This window comes from Protopterus annectens, chromosome 11.part0 (assembly GCF_019279795.1).
Source record: "Protopterus annectens isolate FY-2018-M chromosome 11.part0, PAN1.0, whole genome shotgun sequence".
Classification (NCBI taxonomy): domain Eukaryota; kingdom Metazoa; phylum Chordata; order Ceratodontiformes; family Protopteridae; genus Protopterus; species Protopterus annectens.
Window position 1 is genome coordinate 1,453,923,923 of NC_056745.1, and position 23,770 is coordinate 1,453,947,692.

The following is a 23,770-nucleotide window of genomic DNA, read 5'->3' on the forward strand; positions in this document are numbered from 1 at the left end:
AAATGTTGGGCAAGTGTATTGGTACATCAGTTGTTTTCCCAGTTAATGGAGCGGTAGTTGAAGTCGCCCAGTATGAGAGTGTTAGGTTGGACCTTACTATTCTCCAGGGTGCTTAGGAACATGGAGTGTGAGTTTTGGGACATGGTTGGGGACCTATAGCAGGCTACAAGCTGAATCGCTGTCTTACCAATGTTAGCTGCATCTGAAGTATCTCAGATACGTTATGTTGGGCTACCAATCTGGAGGTGTGCGCATCCTTTATGAATATGGAAACACCACTGCCTTTGGAGCTTTGGTCCAAGTTCTGGGGCCGAAAGGTGTGGAATGAGTTATAGCCTGGTAGTGCAGTGGTCCTTTCTGCTGCCTTGCATCAGGTCTCTGTTACAGCACAAATGTCGATGTTCTCCATTTTAACGAGTGCTTTGAGTGAGTGCATTTTGAGATTTAGACTTCAAGCGTTGAGCAGCATGACCCTCAAATTGCATTTGTTTGTAACTGTTATAGTGGTAATTTGGTCTTTGAAACACCACTTAAAAAAGTCACTATAGGGGTGGCAAGAGACATGGCCAGTATCTGGAAGCCCAGGGGTGACAGATGCAGGCCATCTCTGGCAAAGCATCGCAGTCTGTCAAGCATGTCATCCCAGGCAGACAGATACTGGATTCCCTTAGAATGACACCAGAAACTTAGCCAGTTGTTGAAATCAATCATTTTCTGCTTGTACTGTGGTATAATTCTGGGTGATAGTAGGATTCTGCTCAGGGCTAGGGTCATACCTGCCTGGGCTACATAATCCAAGAGCTCCTCCAAGTCTCTTTTCATGTAATCCAAGGAGGTATGTCTCAGGTCATTTACAACCACACGTACAATGACAGAGTCATATTTGTACCTGTTGTTGAGGGACCTGAGTGCGTGCATTATGTGGCAGATCCTATTGTCTGACAGGCAGCTGACTGTTACTTTCTCCTTATTCAACCTAGTGAGTGGAACATCTTTGTACCTCACTATTGAGTCACCTTTGACTAGTGTGTTGGGCATGCTGTTTTGCCTTAGTGGCATTGGTTGAGTGGCACACTGTTTAAGAGAGTTATGTGTCTCATGATTAGTGTTGTGTTGTGGTGGTCGAGTGTGTTTCTGCCTTGGAGGTCTCTGCTGTTTGAGTAGATTTTTATTGAGAACCTCCACAAAAGTGGGTATGCTGGTGTGGTATTTGGGAAGATCCAACTTTGAGTTTTTCTAATCATATCAAGCGATTGGTTAATGACAGTTATAGAATTATAGGGTATATAAAAAGATTTTTTAAATTTAGGAAATTAGAAATGACAAAGTCATTGCTTGTTACTTATATTAGATGCAAACTTGACTATGGAATAACAATATGAAAACCTTATAAGAAACAAAGCATTGGCAAACTTGAAAGAGCACAGTGGAAACAACAAAGGCATTAGTGGATGTGAAAAATTAAGTTATTAGGAAAGACTACAATATTGGAACTTGTACAGTGTCTTGTGTAGATATTTAAGAGAACAACTCATTCAGGTATGAACGGCATTTAGAGACAGCTACCTTTGTGAATGTTTGGGGTTATCAAAAAGTAGTAGAAAGTAATTAGACAACCTATGTAGAAGATTATATAGGAATGCGAACTGTGCTAAATGAGTCCCTGAGACAGTAGCTGATGCATAGATTAGCTTTTCGAATTACATTTAAGCAAGCACTGGTTCAGATATGTTTAAGAACAGCCTGGACAATTATTATGGGAATTACTGTTCTGGTATATTGATAGGCTAGAAGGGCATTATTTTCCATGTTTGAAATATAGCAGTGCATGTATGTATTCCTCCCAGTAGATGCTTTCCAGATGTGTTCATTACTCCTCATATGTGCACCAAAATTTTCCAGTAGCCTGAACTGCAGAGTCAGTAGATGGTATCCTGATACACAAATTCCCACTCCCACCAGATTCCCAGGAACATCAAATATTCCAAACAGCTGCTAGGCACATATGCATAAACACACTTTTTATTCCTGCAGCTCATAGTCTTGTGGAGCAACCCTCTACTTTATTTTATTTTATGTATTTATTTATTTGTCTTTTGTTAACTGGGTTATTTCACTGGGCTAGCGACCCATTTTCAGTGGAGACCTGAGGAGAAAAGTTCAACAACAAAAACTAACAATAACAATTATGCTGTTTGTATGAGTTTCTGTGTAAGACACTGAAGAAGGATAATTTGTATCTGAAAGCTTTGTCGTTTTATTAAAACTTTTGATGGTGTGGAGTACTACTTTTTTCTTGCTTGGAACTGATGCCTGCGCCCAGCTTGCAGTCATCTGCAAATTGGTCAGCCATAGCCTGCTGGTTGTGGCCTGCACCTCAGATAAGTATACCCCAAATAACAGAGGCCCTAAGACCAATCCCTGTGGTACGCCCCTCATTACAGGTCTACTGCTTGAGGTGACTTCCCCTATTTTGATTAGGTGGGTTCTATTAGTGAGCCAGTTTGCTACCCTTCTGGTAACATATGGATTGATGCTTAGTTGAGAAAGTTTATCTACTATGCCCAAGTGGGGAATAGTGTCGAAGGCTTTGGCCAGGTCAAGGTAGGTGGTATGCACCATCTTCTCCTTGTCCATGGCTTTGGGGACTGTCTCAAAGAAGTCAACCAAATTTAACAGACATGACCTCCCCTTGACAAACTCTAAATCAACGAAGAATAGTCAGCACTACATGTGAGAGGTTATACATTGCTAAAGGCCATTGGGACAAAACCAGTCTGTTGACTGTAATTTATTAAAAGTATTTTTCCTCCCACATGTGGTGCTGGCTATTCTTCATTGATTTAGAGTTTGTCTTTTGAGCCTTTGCACAAGCTGTCCTTGCAGACGTATTGTGGTTTGATTGCTCCCCTTGACAAAGCCAAACTTTGTGGGGTCGAGTGTTTGGAGGCTGTCAATGTCCCTGTTAATGAGGTCCATAATAATCTGTTCCATGGCCTTGCAGATCAGGCTAATTAGGCTAATGAGTCTATAATTTCCTGGATTGGTGGATGCTCCACTTTTGTGTAAAGGGATAACAGTGGCTGTCCTTCACTCGGCTGGGAAAAAGCCAGTACTCAGGCTTTGGTTGAAAATGGGTGCCTAATGGTGCTGTAAGTTCCTGCTTGAGTTCATGTAGGATGCAGCCTGGGATGTTATCGGGTCTCATGGAGGCTGTATTTTTTGCCTTTGAGAGGGCAGTGATGAGCTATTCCCTAGAGATAAGGGGTGGGGCAGGTACTGGAGATGTCCTGATTTACTGATGCGGAGACAGAGGGGAGAAGTTTTCAATGAATCTGTCAGCCAGTATATTGCCTATATCTATAGCATTTGTGTATGCAGTGTCCTTGACCACCAGTTCTGAACAGATTTGGGTGCTTCCTTTGAGATTGCAGACATATGTGAAGAAGGCCTTATGATTGTCTCTAGTAAATGTGGCCAATTTGGACTCAAAGTTGGCTTTAGAGGATTTCACTAGAGCTCTTATTCCCTTGTTCAGGCTAAGAAGAGATTGCTTCCAATTGGGCACCTGCTCCTACTTGGTCCTGGACAGCAATTTTTTCCTTTTGTTGTATAGTTTATTTATTGCAGATGTCCACCAGACAGGTTTACTCTTCCTTGCAGAGGATGATTTTGTTCTGTCAGGTATTCCTGATTCCATACATCTATATAAATGCTCGTATAGTTGTTTGGTCTAGATTTGGATGCTGGTGCCAGTTCCTACAGTGGGGGAGGGGCTATGAAGCTGTTTATACCATCCCTCAGGAGGTTGTAATCAGCTTTGGAGAAGTTTTTTTGTTTGACCGCAGCTATAGGGAGGGGGTCAGTGGAGATGACGACTTTGAAAGTAACCGCTTTATGGCCGGATCTTACCAGGGAGGATGATAGCATAGGTGTGCTGCAGTGGTTACTCATGTTGGTTAATACCAAGTCCAAGATATTATCATCTCTTGTGGGGGTATCAACTAGCTCTTCCAAGGCATTTGTACTGATAAAACTGAGGAATCTCTGGGCATTTGTGCGCTGGCATGAGTAGTTTTTCAAGTCTATAGTTGGGTAATTAAAGTCACCCAGGATCAGGGTAAAGGGTTGAATCTTGATAGATTTGAAGTGGTCCAGATAGGTGGAGTGGGCATCTTCAGTCAAAGTTGGGGGCCTGTAGCTAGCTATAATTTGAATATGGGGCTTGTCAATGGTTAATTGCACCTGGAGTGTCTCCTGTGTGTCATACTGTTTGCCCAGCCTGGAAGTGTGTGTGTCTTTAATATATATTGAAACTCCACTAAATTTGGCTTTGCTGCCCACATTTTGGGGTCTGAATGTTTGATAGGATGAGTAACCAGGTAAGGCTGTGGTGTTCTCCGCAGCTTTGAACCAGGTTTCTGTGACTGCACAAATGTCAGCATCTTCTAGGGTTAAGAATGCTTGCAATGAGTGCAGTTTCATGTTTAGACTCCTAACATTTGGCAGCATGACTTTAATTTGCATTTTGTTGAGATTTTTATGTTGATAGTATCGACCTCATGACTTTTCCTAAAAAAGACACTATGAGGGAGGCAAGGGCCTTTGCCAGAAGCCTGAAGATCAAGTGAGACAGATGCAGTCCATCTTTAGCAAAGCATTGTGGTCTGTCAACCATATCTTCCAGGCTGTCAGGCACTGGAACCCCCTGGAATGACACCAGAAACTAAGCCAATTGTTAAAGTCAATCATTTTCTGTTTGTAATGAGGCATCATTCTGGGTGCCGGTAGAATGCTGCTTAAGGCTAGGGACATACCTACCTGGAACACATATTCAGCGAGCTCAATCATGTCTCTTTTCATATAGTACAGGGAGGTACGTCTCAAGTCGTTCATGCCAATATGGACTATGACAGAGTCATAACTGTACCTGTTGTTGAGAGACTTGAGTTTGTGTGTGTAATATGGCAGATTCTGGCACCTAACAAACAACTAACTGTGACTTTCTCCTTATCCAGCCTGGTGAAAGGCACATCTGTGTGTCTTACAATGGAGTCTCCTATGACTAATATGTTGAGTTATGGTTAGGCCTTGGTGGTTGTGAGACACAGGTGTGTGGACTATGCCTGGTGTGTGGTGTTGAGGGTTGTAGAGTTCTCATGTGTTTTTGCCTCTAAGGTCTCCTTTGTTTGGGTTTGTTTTTGTTGAGAACTTCCATATATGTGGGTGTGTGTTGTGTAGTTGTGGGTGGTGTTTGAGGTGTAGTGATTGTGTTGACAACCTTCTCAGTGCCAGATATACTGACTTGTGAGGCGGAGAGCATAGATTGTAGCTTCTTTATGTAGTTGCATCTCTCACAAATTGTGTTCCTAGTTGGTAGTAGTAGATGGTTGTTCATGTACAAGAGGCAGTTGCTACACTGTCTCAGAATGCCCATATCAACCAGGCTGGCAGGAGAAACCATAGGAAACTGTCCATCCATATTTGTCAGAATCTGAGGGAGAGAGGCCAGGGACAGCTAATGGGTAGGCCTAAAGCCCAAGTGCTGAAACCAAAACTAAGAGGCTTAGAATAACAATTAAAATTTAAACAGGCTAAAAACAAGTAGTAATAAATGCAGCAGAGAAGATGCAATTGAACACTTTAGAGAACAATTAGCAGCAAAACCAAGATGGGATGATAGAGTAGGAGGAGGAAACACAAATACTGTAAAAGCAGCTGAAATTTTTTTTTTGTTGTTTTTTTGTTTTGTTTTTAAGTAAAGTAGAATGAGAGAAAGGAGATAATTCAAGGTTAAGACACTAAGGGGAGTAGCCTTTTCAAATGTTTCTCTGTATTAGGTAGAATGAGCTAATCGCTATGGACTGGGAGGAGTGTCACAGATCAAATTTACACTAGGGGTGGCCAACTGCAAAGCTACCAAGTATAAGAACAAGACACCAATAGGGAGGGGAAGCTGTGAAACTATGCTACAGGTACTAACTACACTAAGTTAGGCAAAAAAACACTACAGAAATGTTTTATCACAGCAGAAAAACAGCAGTGAGACACTAAATGAAAGTTTTAAACAGATAAAGGAGCAAGGAGACTCTAAAGAATGCTTTTAACTGCAAACAAATCAGTTATATGATACACTCCTTTGCAGGAAATCAGAACAAACAAACAGATGATTAACAAATAGAAAAATTTCCAGTTAATACCTTTCATACAGTGAAACTAGGAAAAAAGCTTTACAAACAGTGTGACAGTAAAAAAGTGATTTAGCAGGCCCTGTAAAGCAAACAATTTCAGTACTATAGCACAGATTAGTTTATAGCTATAAAATACAGTACAAAAAGTAGGCAGCAGACAGTAAAAAAAGTGCTATAAATGGTTAAAATAACCAATAACTAGTAAAAATAAGCAAAAAAAAACCAGGATACTTATTATTACATATCACAGATCAGAGTTGTGGTCAGTGCCCCTCCTCCGTTCAGCTCAGTGTGAATAAACAGAATTCCTCTCAAAGGTAGGACCTAAATACCAGAAGGTACAACCTGAAACAACTTAGAAAAAAGATCAGAAGAACCAATGAGTGCTTACGCCAAACCCTAGACCAGCCAACCTTTACCAGCCAGCAGCCAAATACCACAATCCTCTCACGAAGGTAAAGAACGGCTTCTGCTAATTCAAGATGGCCTTGGATATGTGCTCAGAACAAACAACCACTGCAAACAAACAAACAGACCCAGAGACAGCAAATCTGAACTGGAACTGTGCTACAGCTACTAGCTACACTATTTTAGCCAGAAAAGACTACAGAAATGTTTATCACAGCAGAAAAAACAGCAGTGAGACAGTAAATGAAAGTTTTAAACAGATAAAGGATCAAGGAGACTCTAGAGAATGCTTTTAACTGCAAACAAATCAGTATATGATATACTCCTTGGCAGGAAATCAGAACAAACAGATGCTTAACAAATAGAGAAATATGTCCAGTTAATACTGTTCACACAGTGAAACTAGCAAGAAAAGCTTTATAAACAGTGTGACAGTAATAAAAGAGATTTAACAGGCTGTGTAAGGCAAACAATTTCAGTAATTTCAGTACTATAGTGCAGATTAGTTTATAGCAATGAAATACAGTAAAAGATAATAGGCAGCAGACAATAAAAGATTGCTATAAATGGTTAGAATAAGCAATAACTAATAAAAATAATCAAAAAATGATACTTATTGCTATATATATCACAGATCAGAGTTGTGTTCAGTGCCCTCCTCTGTTCAGCTCAGTGTGAATAAACAGAATTCCTCTCAAAGGCAGGACCTAAATATCAGAAGATACAACCTGAAACAACTTAAAAAAAAGCTCAGAAAGACCAATGAGTGCATACTCCAAGCCCTAGACCAGCCACCCTTTACCAGCCAGCAACCAATCAACAAAATCCTCTCATGAAGATAAAGGAAGGCTTCTGCTAATTCAAGATGGCCTGGGACATGTGCTCAGAACAAACAACCACTCCAAACAAACAGACCCAGAGACAGCAAATCTGAACTGTGACTATAATATAGCTACTAGCTACACTATTTTAGGCATAAAACACTACAGAAATGTTTACCACAGCAGAAAAACAGCAGTGAGACACTAAATGAAAGTTTTAAACAGATAAAGGAACAAGGAGACTCTAGAGAATACTTTTAACTGCAAACAAATCAGCTATATTAAACACTACTTGGCAGGAAATCAGAACGAACAAACAAACAGATGCTTAACAAATAGAGAAAATTTCCAGTTAATACCTTTAACGCAATGAAACTAGTGAAAAAAAAAGCTTTACAAAAAGTGTGACAATAATAAAAGTGATTTAACAGGCCCTGTAAGGCAAACAATTTCAGTACTATAGTGCAGATTAGTTTATAGCAATAAAATACAGTAAAAAATGGTAGGCAGCAGACAACAAAAAAGTGCTATAAATGGTTAGAATAAGCAATAAATTGTAAAAATAAGCAAAAAAAAAACAGGATACTTATTATTATATATTACAGATCAGAGTTGTGGTTAGTGTACCTCCTCTGTTCAGCTCAGTGTGAATAACTACATCAAGTTAGTAGAGAGAAAAATGAGTAATAAATAGCAGGTTTGAAAGTAGAGGGGTGGGAAGAAAAGTTTAGGGAAGTCCAGAGAGTGGAAGAAAGCTGAAAATTAGAAAAGTGAAAGGGAGGGGTAGGATGAATAGTAGGCAAGGAAAGAGAAAGTTGAGATTTTAGTATAGTATTGCCCAGTGGTAAATCTGAGGCACCACAGTGCTAGTATTTATGAGAGTTATATTAAAGTAGGGAGAGGAAATTATTATGGTCTAACAATTTGGCAGTATGTGTTAGGTAGGGTGGTAAGAGGTGCAGGAGGAAGAGTTAGCAATGTAGTTCTTCAGATCTCTTTTAAAATGAAATGAGGCTTGAATAGAATGTATGTTGGTTGGGAGTTTTTTCCAGGTTTGATATATAGAACATTTATAAAGCAAGTTGCCTATTGTTTTGTTAGGCCTATAGGTGTCAAGTAGCAGTTGGTCAGTGCTACGGAGGGATTGTGAGGGTTCATATAGTGATAGGAGGGTGGACAGGGAGGGACGGTCTGTGAGTTTGTAAATTAGAGAATGTGTCATCAGTAGCTGAGAAAGTTGGAGTAGTTGATGGAATTCAAGCCATTGAAATTGGTTGAGGGAAAGGCAGTGATGGGATTTATAAGACATGTTACAGGCAAATATTGCTATCTGGTTGTAAGTTTGTTCAAGTTTGGTTAAAAGATTTGCTTGGAGGTGGGTAAATATAGAGGAGGCATAGAGTAGGCAGTGGAGTAGGCAGGCATGTGCTAGTGAAGTTCTTGAAGTGATGGATAAGAATTTTGTTTCTATACAGTAAACCAAGTTTTTGATTGGTCTTTTTGATGGATTGTTGGATATGATGGTCAAATTTCAGTTGATCGTCAATTGTAATTCCTAGAAGTTTGATATGGAAGTTAGCAAGAATGATAGTGTTGTCTAGGGAAGAGAAGTTTTAAAGTTGGACATACATTTTGGAAGAAAAAGAAGAAGCTTAGTTTTCTTTGGGTTAAGGATGCGTTGGTTATTGATTGACCAGTGTTCAATGGTGTTAAAAGAAGTCTAGGTGAGGGAGTGAAGGTCAGTAGGGTTGTCGATGAGGGTAGTAAGAGTAGACTCATCAGCCTACTGGATCAGAGAAAAGTTGTAGCAGGCACAGTGGTGGTTCTTAGTAAAGATATTAAAGAGAAGGGGGCCTAAAATGGATCCTTGGATACACCTGTTTGGATAGGTAGGAAAGGTGAGCAGGAGTTCTGCCATCTAGCAGATTGTTGTTGGTTGTTAAGAAAACTAGAGAACCAGAGAGTAGTTGATGCAGAGAGGTTGAGTTCAGTTAAGTTTTGTAAAAAGTTTTCGGTGGGAGATGGTGTTGAACGCCTTGGAGAGATTAAGGAATAGGCAGACCACCAGTTTATTGTTATCTCTTGCCTCTGCTGTAGTCTGGGAGAAGGATAGAAGGGCTGTGGATGTGCTGTGGTGAGGTCTAAAATCATGTTGAGAGGAAGTGAGGAGATTTCCCTGGAGTAGATATTTCAGAAGTTGTTTGTGAATGCATTTCTCTAGAATTTTTAAGAGAGGGGAGAGGATGGGTATAGGTCAGAAATTGGAAGGATCGGTGGAGTTACCTCCTTTGTGAAGTGTAATTATGTAAAAAGGATTTCCAAATTTCAGGGACTGAGAATTCTTTAATACAATGTAAAATAACATATAGAGCACAATAGCAATGCAAGGCAATAAACACAACACTAACCAAAGCACAGAGAAAACAGCTGCTTCATAAACGTTAAAAATTCGGGTTTATTGTAATACAAATACAGGACGTGGTAAGCGCTTTCACCTGAATAGGCTTCTTCAGACCATAAAACCCAATCCTATGCACCCTTAATATACTAAAAAGAGCACCAAAAAACAAATAAACCATTAAAGGCACAACACAACAATATATGGGCATGCAACATACTGGGAATACTTATTCTAAAATACATTAGCCACAGTAAAATGTGGACATCTAAAACACATATAGAGTATAAATAAAAATATATATATAAATAAAAACTGCATATATTCATACTATTATAAACATGAAATGCTTATCAATAAATCCTCTCATAAACAATAACACCAACATATATATATATATATATATATATATATATATATATATATATATATATATATATATATATATATATATATATATATATATATATATATATATATTTATATAAAACATACAAAGAAATCCAAGCACAACCAATATGTTTCACTTCAATTTCCTAGACTTCAGAAAAGGTCTCAACGGTACCTTCTCATTCAGCCCAGGAAATACATCTGCCCTAAGCCTAACAATCCATCTAGACTCAGCACTCTCAGTCCTACCCCTCATACCCCCCCCCCCCAAAAAAAAAAACTAGTGTATATAACATCTAGTACTTTAAAACAAAAGGAATGTGTGGAATCATTGGACAAAACATGCTTAGAAAGGGCATTAACAGTAGAACAAATCCTAATCTGGTAGAGGTGTTCCCTTATTCTGTCCCTCAGATTCCTGTCCGTCTTGCCTACATAAAACGTGGCACAGGCTCCACAGGAGGCTAGGTATACAACATGTGTAGAATTGCAATTGGCATGAACTCTAACCTCATGGTTAGTGTCGTAGACAGGGTGATGGAAATGAACATCAGTATCAATACAGCAACAGTAATTACAACTACCACAAGGTACAGTGCCAACATCCCTGTCACCTCCACTATGCATAGTAGGATAGCACAACAATTTCTTTAAGTTCGATCTAGTCTTATAAACAAAACTTGGGTCAACACCCACAACATCCCTCACATTTGGGTCTAATGTTAGCACACTCCAATGTGATCTAATCACATCTTTCAACCTACCCACATCCTTAGTATAGTACAAGGGCACTCCGAAACTATGATCTCTTCTCTCAACTAAAACACCCTGACAGAGACCTTCATAGCTCGCTGCATTCTCAGAGAAATAAGGTGCAGCTCAAATTTGTGAGGTCTTCCAATCCTCTCTCTATATCAGAAAGCTGATAATCTCTATTCTTAAACCTCTCACATAAATCCCAAACATCTGCCTCAAAACCATCCTGACTGGGATTATACTGTGACGTCCTATAAACCTGACCCCTCACTATATTACCAGGCATGTAGCCTGGGTGCATGCTCTGCCTATGAAGATAGGCATTGCATTGACACTCCTTTCTATACACTCCTGTGTTCAAAAAGCCACATTCCAATCTCTGAACATATACATCCAAAAAGGAAATCCAGTTCTCAGAAACCTCATAACTAAACTTCAGATAGTGCGTCAAACCATTAACCCTCTCCAAGAAGAGAAACAATTCATCCTTTGTACCCCTCCAAATAAAAAAACACATCGTCCACAAAACACCTGTAAAACATAACATTCCTCGAAAAGCCATCTACACCAAATAAAAACTTGGTCTCCCAAGCAGCCATAAAAAGGTTGGCGTAGCTATTGGTACAAGAAGTGCCCATAGCCATGCCATCCATCTGTAGATAACACTGTGAACCGAAACAGAAGATGTTATTCTCTAATACGACCTCCAAAAACAAAGCCAACAAATCCACAGCATCACTACTCAATTCAGATCTATCCTTCAGATAATCAGACACTAACTGCACCCCATCTCTGTTCAGTATCACAGTGAAAAGAGACTGAACGTCCATCGTAACTAAAAAATATGGGAGATCAACAGGAATAAATCTCACAGATTCATACAAGTCCAATAAAAACTGCTTTGTATCCCTTAGGATGTAAACATTGGCATTGACCAGCGGACGCAACAACCTCTCCACATACAATGAAAACGGTTCCGTGATCCACCCTCTGCCTGCAACAATAAATCTCATAGGTGGACGCACATTATCCTTGTGGATCTTGGGGAGGCCTTGTATCATAGGCAGGAGGGGATCACCAACAAACAAACAGTCACACAACCCATCCATAATAGCATTAGTTTTAACCAAATCATCCAAAACCATCTTTATCCTTTGCACATGTACAGCCACCATATTGCGTTCTACTAAACTATAGAACCTCTGGTCCAATAACATGGACCTCACAGACTCATTATAAAACTCAGAGTCCATAACTACCAGGGCACTCCCCTTGTCAGCAGGTCTGATGACAAGGGAGGCATTACTCCTCAACTGTTGTAAAGCTCTCCTCTGTGCGTAAGTTAAATTACCCTTTCGATTCCTGGACCTACCCACTCTCTTTTCTATATCATATAAGTCATTCTCAACTAATTTGCTAAAGGCAGCTACCAACGGTGGTATCCCTGGCATATATACACTAGGCTTCTTAAATGATTTCCCATCAAATACCTGCACTGTGTCCTTGAACTCCAATCTAAGGCACAAGCTCCTAATGAATAATTTAAACTGTACTAAAGTATCAACGTAAGTACTGTCACAACTATGTATAAAGGTCAATCCCTTTGATGAGTGCTCCTAACTCATCGGACGTGAGTGGACGGGAGGAGATGTTATGTACTAGTGTCTCCCAGTTTTCTCCCACATTTTCTTGAGATTTTGGTTCACCTGGGAGTCTGCTGACAATTTCCTCTTTGTCCTGCCCCTGCTCATAGATCTCAACCTCCCCCCTCCCCTGTGAGCTACATTGATAGGGAAAGGGCGATTGACAACCCCACTACCAATGTTATCATATATATATATATATATATATATATATATATATATGTTGGTGTTGTTATTGTTGATGAAAGGATTTATTGATAAGCATTTCATTTATAATGGTATGAACATATGCAGTTTTTGTTTATATATATATATATATATATATATATATATATATATATATATATATATACATTTTTTTTTTATTTATGCTCTATATGTGTTTTAGATGTCCACATTTTATTGTGGCTAATGTATTTTAGAATAAGTATTCTCAGTATGTCACATGCCCATATAGTGTTGTGTTGTGCCTTTAATGGTTTATTTGTTTTTTGGCACTCTTTTTAGTATATTAAGGGTGCATAGGATTGAGTTTTATGGTCTGAAGAAGCCTATTCAGGTGAAAGCGCTTACCACGCCCTGTATTTGTATTACAATAAACTCGAATTTTTAACATTTATGAAGCAGCGGTTTTCTCTGTGCTTTGGTTAGTGTTGTGGTTACTGCCTTGCGTCACTATTGTGCTCTATATGTTACTTTATGTTCCTGGACTGAGGTTGGCACAAGTAGTGTTAGTCCTGTGGGGAGTAATTCTTTTTGGACTTATTATCTTTAATAGAATGGTTGATAAGGATTGAGACAGGATATGGTATAGTACTGGCTGTGAGTTTGAAAAATTAGGGGGCGGGGTAGGTTGTCAAATGAAGGAAAGCTTGGTTTAAGTTTCTGAAAAAGGGATTTAATATATGCCGTGGAAAATGGTTTCAGGGAGAAGAATGAGTGGAGACAGCAGGAGGGGGTGGGGGTTGTGACTGGATGTTGTCAGGGGGAGTTAGTTTGTATGTAGAGTCTATGAAGTAGTTGTTTAGTAGGGTGGTGGTTTCAAGAGGTGGGTTATTGGGGAAGGGGTTGGGGATAGAATGTTTCTCTGGATGGATAATATTGTTTGTGGTGTACCAACATTTATTAGGGTTTGAGATGTGAGTAGATTGAGCTTCTTGGTAGACATTTTTCTTGTCTTTGACAATAAGTTTTTTTAGTAAGGTTTCTTAGTTCTTTGAACGTAAGGAGGAGAGAAGAAGATTTTGACTTTGTCCATTGCTTCCAGGTAGTGTCTCTAAGTTTCATGGGAAAGGGTATCTTTAGAGAGCCAAGGTGTGGGATTAGATTTGATCCTAATTTTCTTGATGGGTGCAAGGGTGTTTAGTGTGTTTAGGAAAATATTGTTAAACTCAAGAACAGCATCATTTAGACAAAGATTAAACAGGTGAGACCAATTGACAAGAAAGAGTTGGTTGTTGAACGTTTCTGTGTTGAAATTGGTCAGATTGTGGTGGTCTCTATAAAGCTGGGTTTTTGAGGCTTGAGAAGGTGTTCTTAGTATCGAGATGGGGAGGTGATTGCTTAAGGAGTCTGGTAAAGTGCTGGGTTTATGGTACTGATTAGGGTTGGAAGTTAAGGTCCAATCAAGAATAGAACTGGAGTTTTTATTAATGCTGGTGGGAGTAGAAATAAGTTGACTGAAACCAAAAAGATTCATACTAAGGCTAGGGGAGTGGGGGGAAGAGTTTGTTCCAATCAATATTGACATCACCTAGTAATATTATCTTGTAGGGTAGATGTTGGGAGATCCAGGATAAAATAGATTCGGGAATTGGAATATTGTTACTAGAGGGTATATAGATATCTGCTATTGCAAATGTCTTGTGTGGGTTAACGTGACAGTAGAGCAAGATAATTTCTGCTGGGGAGAAGTCAGGAAGGGGTATGAGGAAGAGGAGAGGTTAAGATGTTCTGAGTACATGATAGCAACACCTCCCTCTTTTTTGGAAAGTCTGTCTTTCCGGAAAATGTTATTGCCAGAGGGTAAAATTTCTGAATTTGTGATATGAGGTTTGAGCCAGGTTTCTGAGCATGTTAAGATGTAGGGAGAGTGGTGGGCTACCCAAGCATGTAATTTTGTTTGGGAGACGTTATAAGTTTATGGAGTAGATAAACAGGTATTTAATTGGACAGGTGGGGAGTTGTTGTCTAGTAGGTGAGGTGGAGGTGATAGTGTTGGAGGAAGAGAATGGACCAGGATTCGGGTGGCTGTCCCCATCTGGTAGGAGTGTTATTGACTGTAGATAAGGTTTAGAGACATAGAAGTAGTAAGTACTGGGTCTGAACTTAAGTTTAGGAGAAGAGAGAGAGAAATATTGAGGTGTTTCAGTTTGTGATAATGAATATAGGAGATACTGTAGAGAAAGGGTGAAATATGGAAGTGAAGTGCAGGGTTTTATTATAGGAGGATGTTACTTGGGTAAGAGTGGGTGATGGTGGAGGCTTTAGAAGGATAGAGTGATAGGATGAGAGCCCCGATAGGAGGAAGAGAAAGGAGTTAAGAGGAAACAAACTAGCATGCTGTTATTTTATGTGGGTGTATTAGTGAGATGATGAGAATGGAATTATTGAAAGTATGGAGGTTTCGTAAGAGAGTTAAAGAAGGTGAATGGAGGAGCTGTAGGTAGGAGAAAAATAGAGTGAATTGTGGAAACAAAAAGGTTAAGTAGAGGTGGTGAGAAGGAAAATTGATTTGTGCTATGGAGGTAAGAGGAAGTGGGAGGAGTGTGGTGTAGGGAATGGAGAGCAAAAAATATGGAAGGGTTTAGTGATTAGGGTAGGGGTGTAATGTTATTGGGTGATTAGAGTGAGGGGGAGGGCTCTTACAGGGAGGTTAGAGCATAAATGTAGAGTGTTCAGGGTGGGTGAGAAAGGGGTAGGGAAGGGGAGCAGAGTGAGCTTGAGTGTAGTGAGGGTGAATGAAGAGGATAGAGCTGAACCTCTAGAGAGAATATAGACTCAAAAAGAGGAAAAACAATTAGTCGTTCACTCAGTATCAGGGGGGTGAGTGAATTATTTCAACAATTACATGGTAATTATGTGTAAGTTAATGAGCTAATACAAAAAACAGCTAAGAGGCAAGAAATAGAGGAGGGCTAGAGGATGCCAAAGCCAGGAATGATTAGTTTACAGTTGGACGAGTTTGCATAAGGTGGGACAGAGTAAATCAGGGACCACAGAGTATATAGCAGATTGGGTTAAACCTCAAGAACGGGGAGCAAGGTAGTGAACAAAGAGGAGAAGGTGAGAGAAAGAAACTGGAAGGCAGGGTTGTGGGGTGCTCACCAAGGGCTAAGGAGGTAAGTTACCATATTTAATACAGTTAGTGGGGGGTGGTAAAAACACCTACATGAACTCTTGTATTTTTTTTTTCCTTAATGTCCTGATTGCAGCTTATATGTCTTGGGAGCACAAGTCGCACCCATTCTTATGGGGATTGCTTAATCCAATGGCACAGAATCTAGCAGTAAAGAACACAGACTAGGGCTTGAGAATATCCTGGCAGTCACTCAGGGTGTGTCCTGTGGGGGTGGGGACAGTAGAACAGTGAGACAGAGAGAGAAAAAAAGGGAAAGAAAGAGAATGAAGGGGGGTGAGACAGTACACTCCTGAGTGTGAAGTCTGGTCTGAAACAGTTGTTTTGTGAAAAAGCAATATCTAGCTAATACTTCTCAGAATGAAAAAAGATGCTTGGAGTCACAGAGTAGGTTACTTCCTACAAAGGGAAGGACAAAGTTCAGCTGCAATGCTAGTCAGGTGTTAGGCAGCAATATGATAGATTAGTGCAGCATAGTGGCTCAACTGTAGGATCTTAACTGTAGGGAATGTGTCTCTTTTGAACACTCTGTTTAAGTCTCTGCATGTTTTCTCCAGTTTCCTCCCTCTTCTGAAAACTATTCTGGTTCAGTACCTGCATACGGACATCCTCCCCAGCACACACACTGATGCACACATACACACGTTTTTATATCCATATATTGCATTTATTATTCATACCTGGTTAGCAAATGATAAATACACAAATAAAATGACACTGTTGGCAGCAAAATATAATCAGGTCCTAGATCCACTTACCATTTTTTTCTTACAATTTCTGAAGATCTTTTAGTTTTATGACCTTTCCTTGTCTTTGAAATATAAATGGCAGTGATGGTCTGCAGTGGTATGTTCTGTATTTTAACAGCTCCTGAAATATGGTTGCACATGCGTATGAAAAGCTAGCATGTGACAATGTTCAGCTACGTAAACTGTCAGTACAGCACTATGCTTTGTGGATGGCTAACTGCTTCCTTAGGGTAGATATATCATAGAAACATTGTGCAACCGTCACAGCTTAATTACATTTCACACAACATTCATATTTCATGACTGAAGGAACAGGTATATATATCCTACAACATATGTGCTGTCTACCTTCAAATCCATCAGGTTTCACTGCCTCACTTAAAAACATTTTAAAATTAAAATAAAAAATAAGAATCCAAATTTGTTCAACACTTGAACCACACTGCTCAGTGAAACATTCTCACTTTAATGGTTAGTTTTTTTAGCTGAGATATTCAGGGAGATTGTATTTTTCTATTCAACATATCAAGTCTGTAAGAAGGGAAGGGATAGCATAAACATACCTTATTACTATATCATGTTTTTTCACCAGATTGGAAAGAGTTTCTGGCTGTTGGTCAACATCCAATGTAACAGGGACACAGTTCTGATACTGTTTTGCAAGTTGCTCAGTTTGTTTCTGTTGAGAAGATGCTACATGGAAGAAATATAAGACAATGTAATTTTGTACAAATAGTGTCATTGTAGTACACCTAATATTGCCTTTTGCAGACTATATGATGTCTAATACAACTACAGCAGTAAAAAAATGGTTAGAATTTTTTTAAATACGCTTTTAACGAGACTTACTTATTCATAAGCTAGCATTCTCCCAGCATATCCTAAAAATGCTAATTATCATTGTAAAGTGCAGGTTTGCTGCATGCTATGGATCTTCCTTTACCATGTTCCTCATTTCCTTGATTTATATATCTATTATAATTTCAAAGGAGAGCCAGATAAAAAGCTGAAGCAAGAATATTTTTGGAATCATCTGGCATTCTGTGACTCGTGAAGGATACAAAAAATACAAAATCGTATTTGAAATACACAGCTATTATTGTCAAAAAGTGGAGGCTATAAATAGTATGTTTCATTTTAGTTTGTGTGGAGGCATTATGTTCTATGGCTACTATGGATATGTGATATTGTAGTGACTCAAGATTTTAATTGATTTTAATTAAACTACTAAATCATTATCCAATTAAACTTTTGGGAGGGGTATAAAGGTTGTTACAGCTTGATATTCATTAATTTACTTTTACATCTGATCAAGTCCAATGGATGAAAATGCAGTGAATTGTGTGGCGTTTATGTATTAATAAACTATTTGTTGCTTCCACTACAAGATTCGTGGTTTATTTCCTGCTGCCTCCTTGGGTGCCTGGTTTGTTTTTATAGATTCATAGATTATTACTAGACTAACTGCCCTCATGGACCATATTAAGCCTAGCCAATTACCCTCTGTGAGAATCAAACCCTGCACCTTGTGTTTCTAAGGTAAGCACCTTAATCATTACACCACCCTCCCACCCCAAAAAGTCATCACTACCAAGTCTTGAACCCAGGACCCTATGTACTACAATCACAGCAACATACCCCAACACCATCTAAGCTGTATTATTATCAACACTTACTTGTTCTAAATAAACATACATACATATATTTTTTCACCAACATCTATTATAGCAATAACCTATGGCTGGGTGTGGGTAATGCTGTATTTACCAATGGTTGGCATGGTTTGGTCACAAGGGCAATACAGCATTACCTACACTTAGCTATGGGTTATTGCTATTATACAATGACAATATTTAAGAAAGAAATTACTTACTTTTCTGAAGTAATGTCTTTGTATAATAACAGCACGGTGTTCTTCCACATTGTTTCTTGATTCTGCCGCTTTGATGATGTACTGCGCATGCATATAGTACTTATGTTTTCATGCTTGCACAGTGCATCAGTGCTTTGGAAAGTAAACAACGGAGAAAGGAAGATCTTTGTTGCTGCCTTTTTTTTTATAAAAGAAAAAAATTGTAACCTCCAGACAATTTAATGGTATGAGAGAGACAGGGAGAAAATACAAGGAAAATCAGCTATGTTTCTTTAGTTTTGCAGAATGTTCTTGAGTTTCTTTGTATTTTCTCTGCTCTCGTAAGTACGCCTCAACCTCTTATTTCAAGAAATGCGGATGGTCCTTTTATACAAATGGTTGTATATGAGAAATGGTGTGACATAATCTCGTGTTAATTTTCTGGAAAAATACTTGGACATGTACAAGATTTATTGGCTTTTTGCATTTTTTTCTTTCTTTAGCTTGTCTCCTGTAACCTGTGCTGAGCTGAGCTCCCCCCGGTCTTTTACTTAAAACTGTGTAATGTGTGGAAAGCCTCTAACTGTGAGATTTTTCATTAAAAGAGGAAGAAAAAAAGCTGTGCTGAGCACAGCCACTGTTGGACTTGTCCTACAGTGGGTTGAATGTGCAGAACCCTTTTTCGCTATAGGAAGTCTTATTCCACACAATGTTAACAATCTAAACCTGAGGCTTCAGTAACCTGCGCTGCATGAAATATGTAACATCATGAGTTGCAGTAAAGCCTGCAAAGGATATCTATGCATCCCAGCCTTAGAAATTAGACACTTCACTGACATTAATAAGGTTACCTAATCAAAACCGTGCAACCCAACACCAACCCAACTCAAAACAGTTATAGTCTTGTCAGACTTCTAATTCATTCTTGTCTAAACAGTGGATCAACACTTCCCTACAACTTGAGTGTGATTGGTATCTTGAAACAGTGTAAGAACTGTCTTGTGCTCTGTGACGCTCATCTATTAATAAAGCAGTATAAGACAGTGTGTGAGAGATGCATACATACATTGGCACCGGAAGATAAAATTTCATATACAGACGATTCAGACATAAGGATCATCAGCACAACACCACATACCACACCGTGACCATCATATTACACATATGCCTTCAGATCCTGAATACTGCCATCCAGCCTCCCCAAAAAACAGGTGAACCTCTTATACTGATACACATGCTAGCCAGATGCCAGATACATACCCCTCTCGCCTACCCCAGCTGTTCAATGGAATACCAAAATAAATAAATGAATAAAAAATCCAATGGTCCCCAATCTGGTAGCTGGTGCTCCTGAAACCCAGGACCAACCAGTCTTCCAGGTTCTGCTTCTGCATCCTATCGCTCCCCAGCTAATTTCATGTTCATGAGCCAGGGGCTTCTAAAACACAGTAGCCAGTCAGGTCTCATTTCTGTGCCCTGCATTCAAACTTCCTTCTGCATATTTTACTTAAAAAAAGAAGAAAAAAACAAATAAATCTTTTTTTTCTTTTAAACTGCAGCAAGCAGTTGCTGCAGTTTCTACCCGACACGTTGTTCTACAGCACTCAGATTTCAGTTAAAAAAGGAAAAAAACAAATATTTTTTGTTGTTGTTTTATTTGAAACTAGTAATCTGCTTGCTACATTTGTAACCTCAATAATTGGCTTAGCTTTTGGTGTCATTTGAAGGAGGACCAATATTTGTCAGCCTGGAAGGACATAATCAACAGACCACACTGCTTCACCAGGAATACCCTGCACTGGTCTCCTCTAGGCTTTTGAATATTGGGAAAGACTTTAACCCCCTCCATAGTGCTGTTTTTATGATGCCAACCAGATATACCAACCAACATAAAGCAAACAAAGGAAAATATGCAAGTGTTACTGATCAGTTCTAGGAGCCTAAATAAAAAAGTATAACACTTGCAAACCATCATCACCCTGCAGGACATAGAAGGCTGTGTAGTGACTAAGACATGGTTAAAAACCTGCAGATAGTACTCCAGCAATGCAGGGCTACAATGCCTTCCACAATTTTAGACTAGCCACTAAGCAGGAGGGAATAAAAGGTGAAAGTATCTCAATCTTAATTAGGAAGAGACTCACATCAAGGCTGGTTAAGCAGCATGATGCACTGGAGCTTCATCATGTCCAGATCACCATCAGAGATGGGAATGACCACATACTAGCAAGCTGTAGACCACACTGTAAGACCCATGAAAGCCACAATGCCTATCTACAAGAACTAGGATCACTCAATATTAAACTGAACACTATTTTCATGGTGATCTAAACTGTCCAGCTATGAACTGGGAAACCTACACCACCATCTACTGCACAAGCACAGAGATTGCTGGAATTTGTTAATACAAACATCTTGGAAAAACTAATCATAGTAGCCACTGAAGGGAATAAAATCTTAGATCTCGCCCTTACTAATACGGGGTCTTCTTGTAAAATCTCTTGTGTATCTTTGTCACTTGTCAGGTCTGACCATAAAACCATCTTCTTATTAACAAAACTGAATCCAGGAACCACTTCCTTCCCTAGCACTTTTAAAAATTCCTCCAAGACAATCTACCTTCTCCTAACCTGCAGCAGTTGGAAAGACCCCAAAAGTTCCTCACCAAAAGGATAAAGGGGCTCAAACATATGTCATACGATGCCCGACTGAAGAAACTCCAGCTCTATTCAGTCGCATACCGTCTGCTCAGAGGTGATCTGTGCCTGACATACAAGGCCATGTCCAACCCAGAATTAATGGACATGCTCCACCTCAAAAAATCCAAATCCACCAGAGCCACGAGAGCAAGAGACTTAAACCTCAACACGGATATAAATAGGACGTGCTGGAGGGACAGATTCATCACCCAGAGACTCCCTACACTATGGAACAGAATCCCAGTCCATGTGAGGCAGAGCCCCTCACTGACTCTGTTCAAGAGAAATCTTGACGAGTGGATGGGAGATCGTAGGTTTACCCCGGGAATCATCTCTGTGTCACTGCTGGACAGAGGCACAGCAAACTAATGGGTATAGTATTCTCATCCTAAGGGGTGGTGAAAGCCACACACACTCTGGCTAGGCTTATAAATGCCCTAGGGCAGATAGCCTAGTATGAACCTATGAACCTAAAGTGATACATTGACAAGCTTCAGATACCTAACAAACCCAGTTAACACTATTGAATATGTGAACATGGAAATACTTTACTATTTCAAAATACTGAAATCTTGAATTTCATATCTCAAGATGAAAGTGACGAAAATGTAGTTGAGCAAAACTACACTTGATCTAATTTGAAGTGTTGAATTTGCAGTTGTGGTGGCATGGTACATGGGATTTGCTGTGTTTGTAGGGTGTGGTGTGCTATGGGATATGTTTTGCCTGCCGTTGTGTGGATATATGTGGAGATTCAGGTAAGTGCTGTTTTTTAAGGGTTTTGGGTAGGGATTTGAGTGTATGTCAGTGTGTTGGGAAGTTTTAGGTGTAGGTTAGGATAGGTAGGTAACAGTGTGAGTGTGTAAATGTTGAGAGTGGTGTTATTTGTACGTATGTGGTGTGTGTTTGTGCAAGGGGAATATAGAGTATGTAGTGGTGGGTTTAATGTCTTTGTCTTTTTAGTGCGACCTCTGAGTTAGTATATATAAGTAGCACGGGCCCCTGTTTATATGTAGTGTAGGTATGTGTATTTGTGTTGTTGTGTTTGTGTGTGTTTTGTTGGTTTGTAGTAGTGTGGGAAGGAAGGTGTTTGTATGTTTGTATGGTAGAGGGTGTATTTAAAAGTGACGATTTTGAATTTTGCGCTTTTAGGGTTTTGATATTGTGAATGTTCGGCTTTATAATCTCGAGGTACTGAAATTCGAGATTTCAGTATTTCAAAATTATAAAGTGAATCCATGGACACATATACTACCTACCTATACTACCAGCTACATAGATTATGCTGTACCCAGTAGAAACACGCAAAGGGCATTTCTCCAAAACAAACCTCCCTGGCTGAATTTAAATATCAAAAAGCTTTAAAGTACAAGAAAGAGATTATTGTCTAGAAATAAGAAAAGCAATTCATGGAATGAGAAAGCCCTCATCATTAAATTTAATGAGCAACTCGGGTGCATAAGTAAACCTATCACATCAAAGTTCAAGGCAGAAATAGCCACTCATGCAATGGACAATCACAAGGCCTTTTTTAGTTATGATAGCAATCTCTGGAGAAAAATGCACTGAGCTGATTTCAGATTATGTAAACTGTGCCAAAGCTGAAAATATATCCAGCCTGCTGATCAATAAATGTAACATTTCCCCTCCTCCCACCTAGGTCACATGAAATCTCTGAAACCGACTCACCACTTCCAATCACAGAAGACCAAGTCTTGACAGTATTATCAATACCAAAAAATAAAGTGTCAGTGGGTCCTGACAATATCGTAGACCGTATCTTGAAGTATGATTTAGCCACACCCCTAAGCAACCACTAAGGATTTTCCCTTGTGGGGCACTCAGCACAGAGGGCAGTCTCTCTGGCAGAGTTGTATCCTAATGCAGCAGTCCAGAGGAGTGCCTAATGTTAATTAGCCATGTGATCTCCCACAGAAATGTTGGCAGCTCCTGATTTGCTTAGCTAGATGATTAAGGGAATTACTCAGCCAAGTAACATTTTACTATAGGAGAAAAACATGAACACCATAAAAGCATGACATCCACCCCTTCATTCCCACAGGAGCACTCATGGTGCAGTTAAGTTTAGTAAAGACATGGGGTGGGGCTGTTAGTGTGTGCAAATGTGTGAGTGTATGTCTGTAAGAGCATGAATTAAGCTGTATGAGAGAGTGTGTGTCTGCATGTCTGGCTGAGTGGTCACACTAGTATATAGGTAATCAAAAGCATGTACACATGTTTGTGTGTTGTAGCATGCATATAGATGAATGAGTGTTTTTGTGAGTGACATCAGCTGTTGGAAGCTTCTTTTGTTGATGAATAAATGTGTGAAGACATGCATGAATGGGAATATCTTAAAGTATATGTGCATGTGAGAATGGGTATTTTTATGAGTGTGATTAACTGTGGGAGGGCTTATTCATTGATGACTGAGTGAGAGAAAGTGTGTGTGTGTGTGTGTGTGTGTGTGTGTGTGTGTGTGTGTGTGTGTGTGTGTGTGTGTGT

General features: G+C 39.4%; 1 protein-coding gene across 6 annotated transcripts in view; it reads right to left on the minus strand.

Annotated features, from left to right (window-relative positions):
* LOC122815900 (alpha-aminoadipic semialdehyde synthase, mitochondrial-like) overlaps positions 1–23,770 on the minus strand; it is a 1,133,057-nt gene that overhangs the window by 153,275 nt on the left and 956,012 nt on the right. For all 6 annotated transcript variants that reach the window (XM_044088750.1, XM_044088747.1, XM_044088751.1 and 3 more), the window contains one exon: positions 17,278–17,407. In XM_044088750.1, coding sequence (XP_043944685.1) covers positions 17,278–17,407 — 130 coding nt within the window. The remainder of the gene's footprint in view (positions 1–17,277; positions 17,408–23,770) is intronic.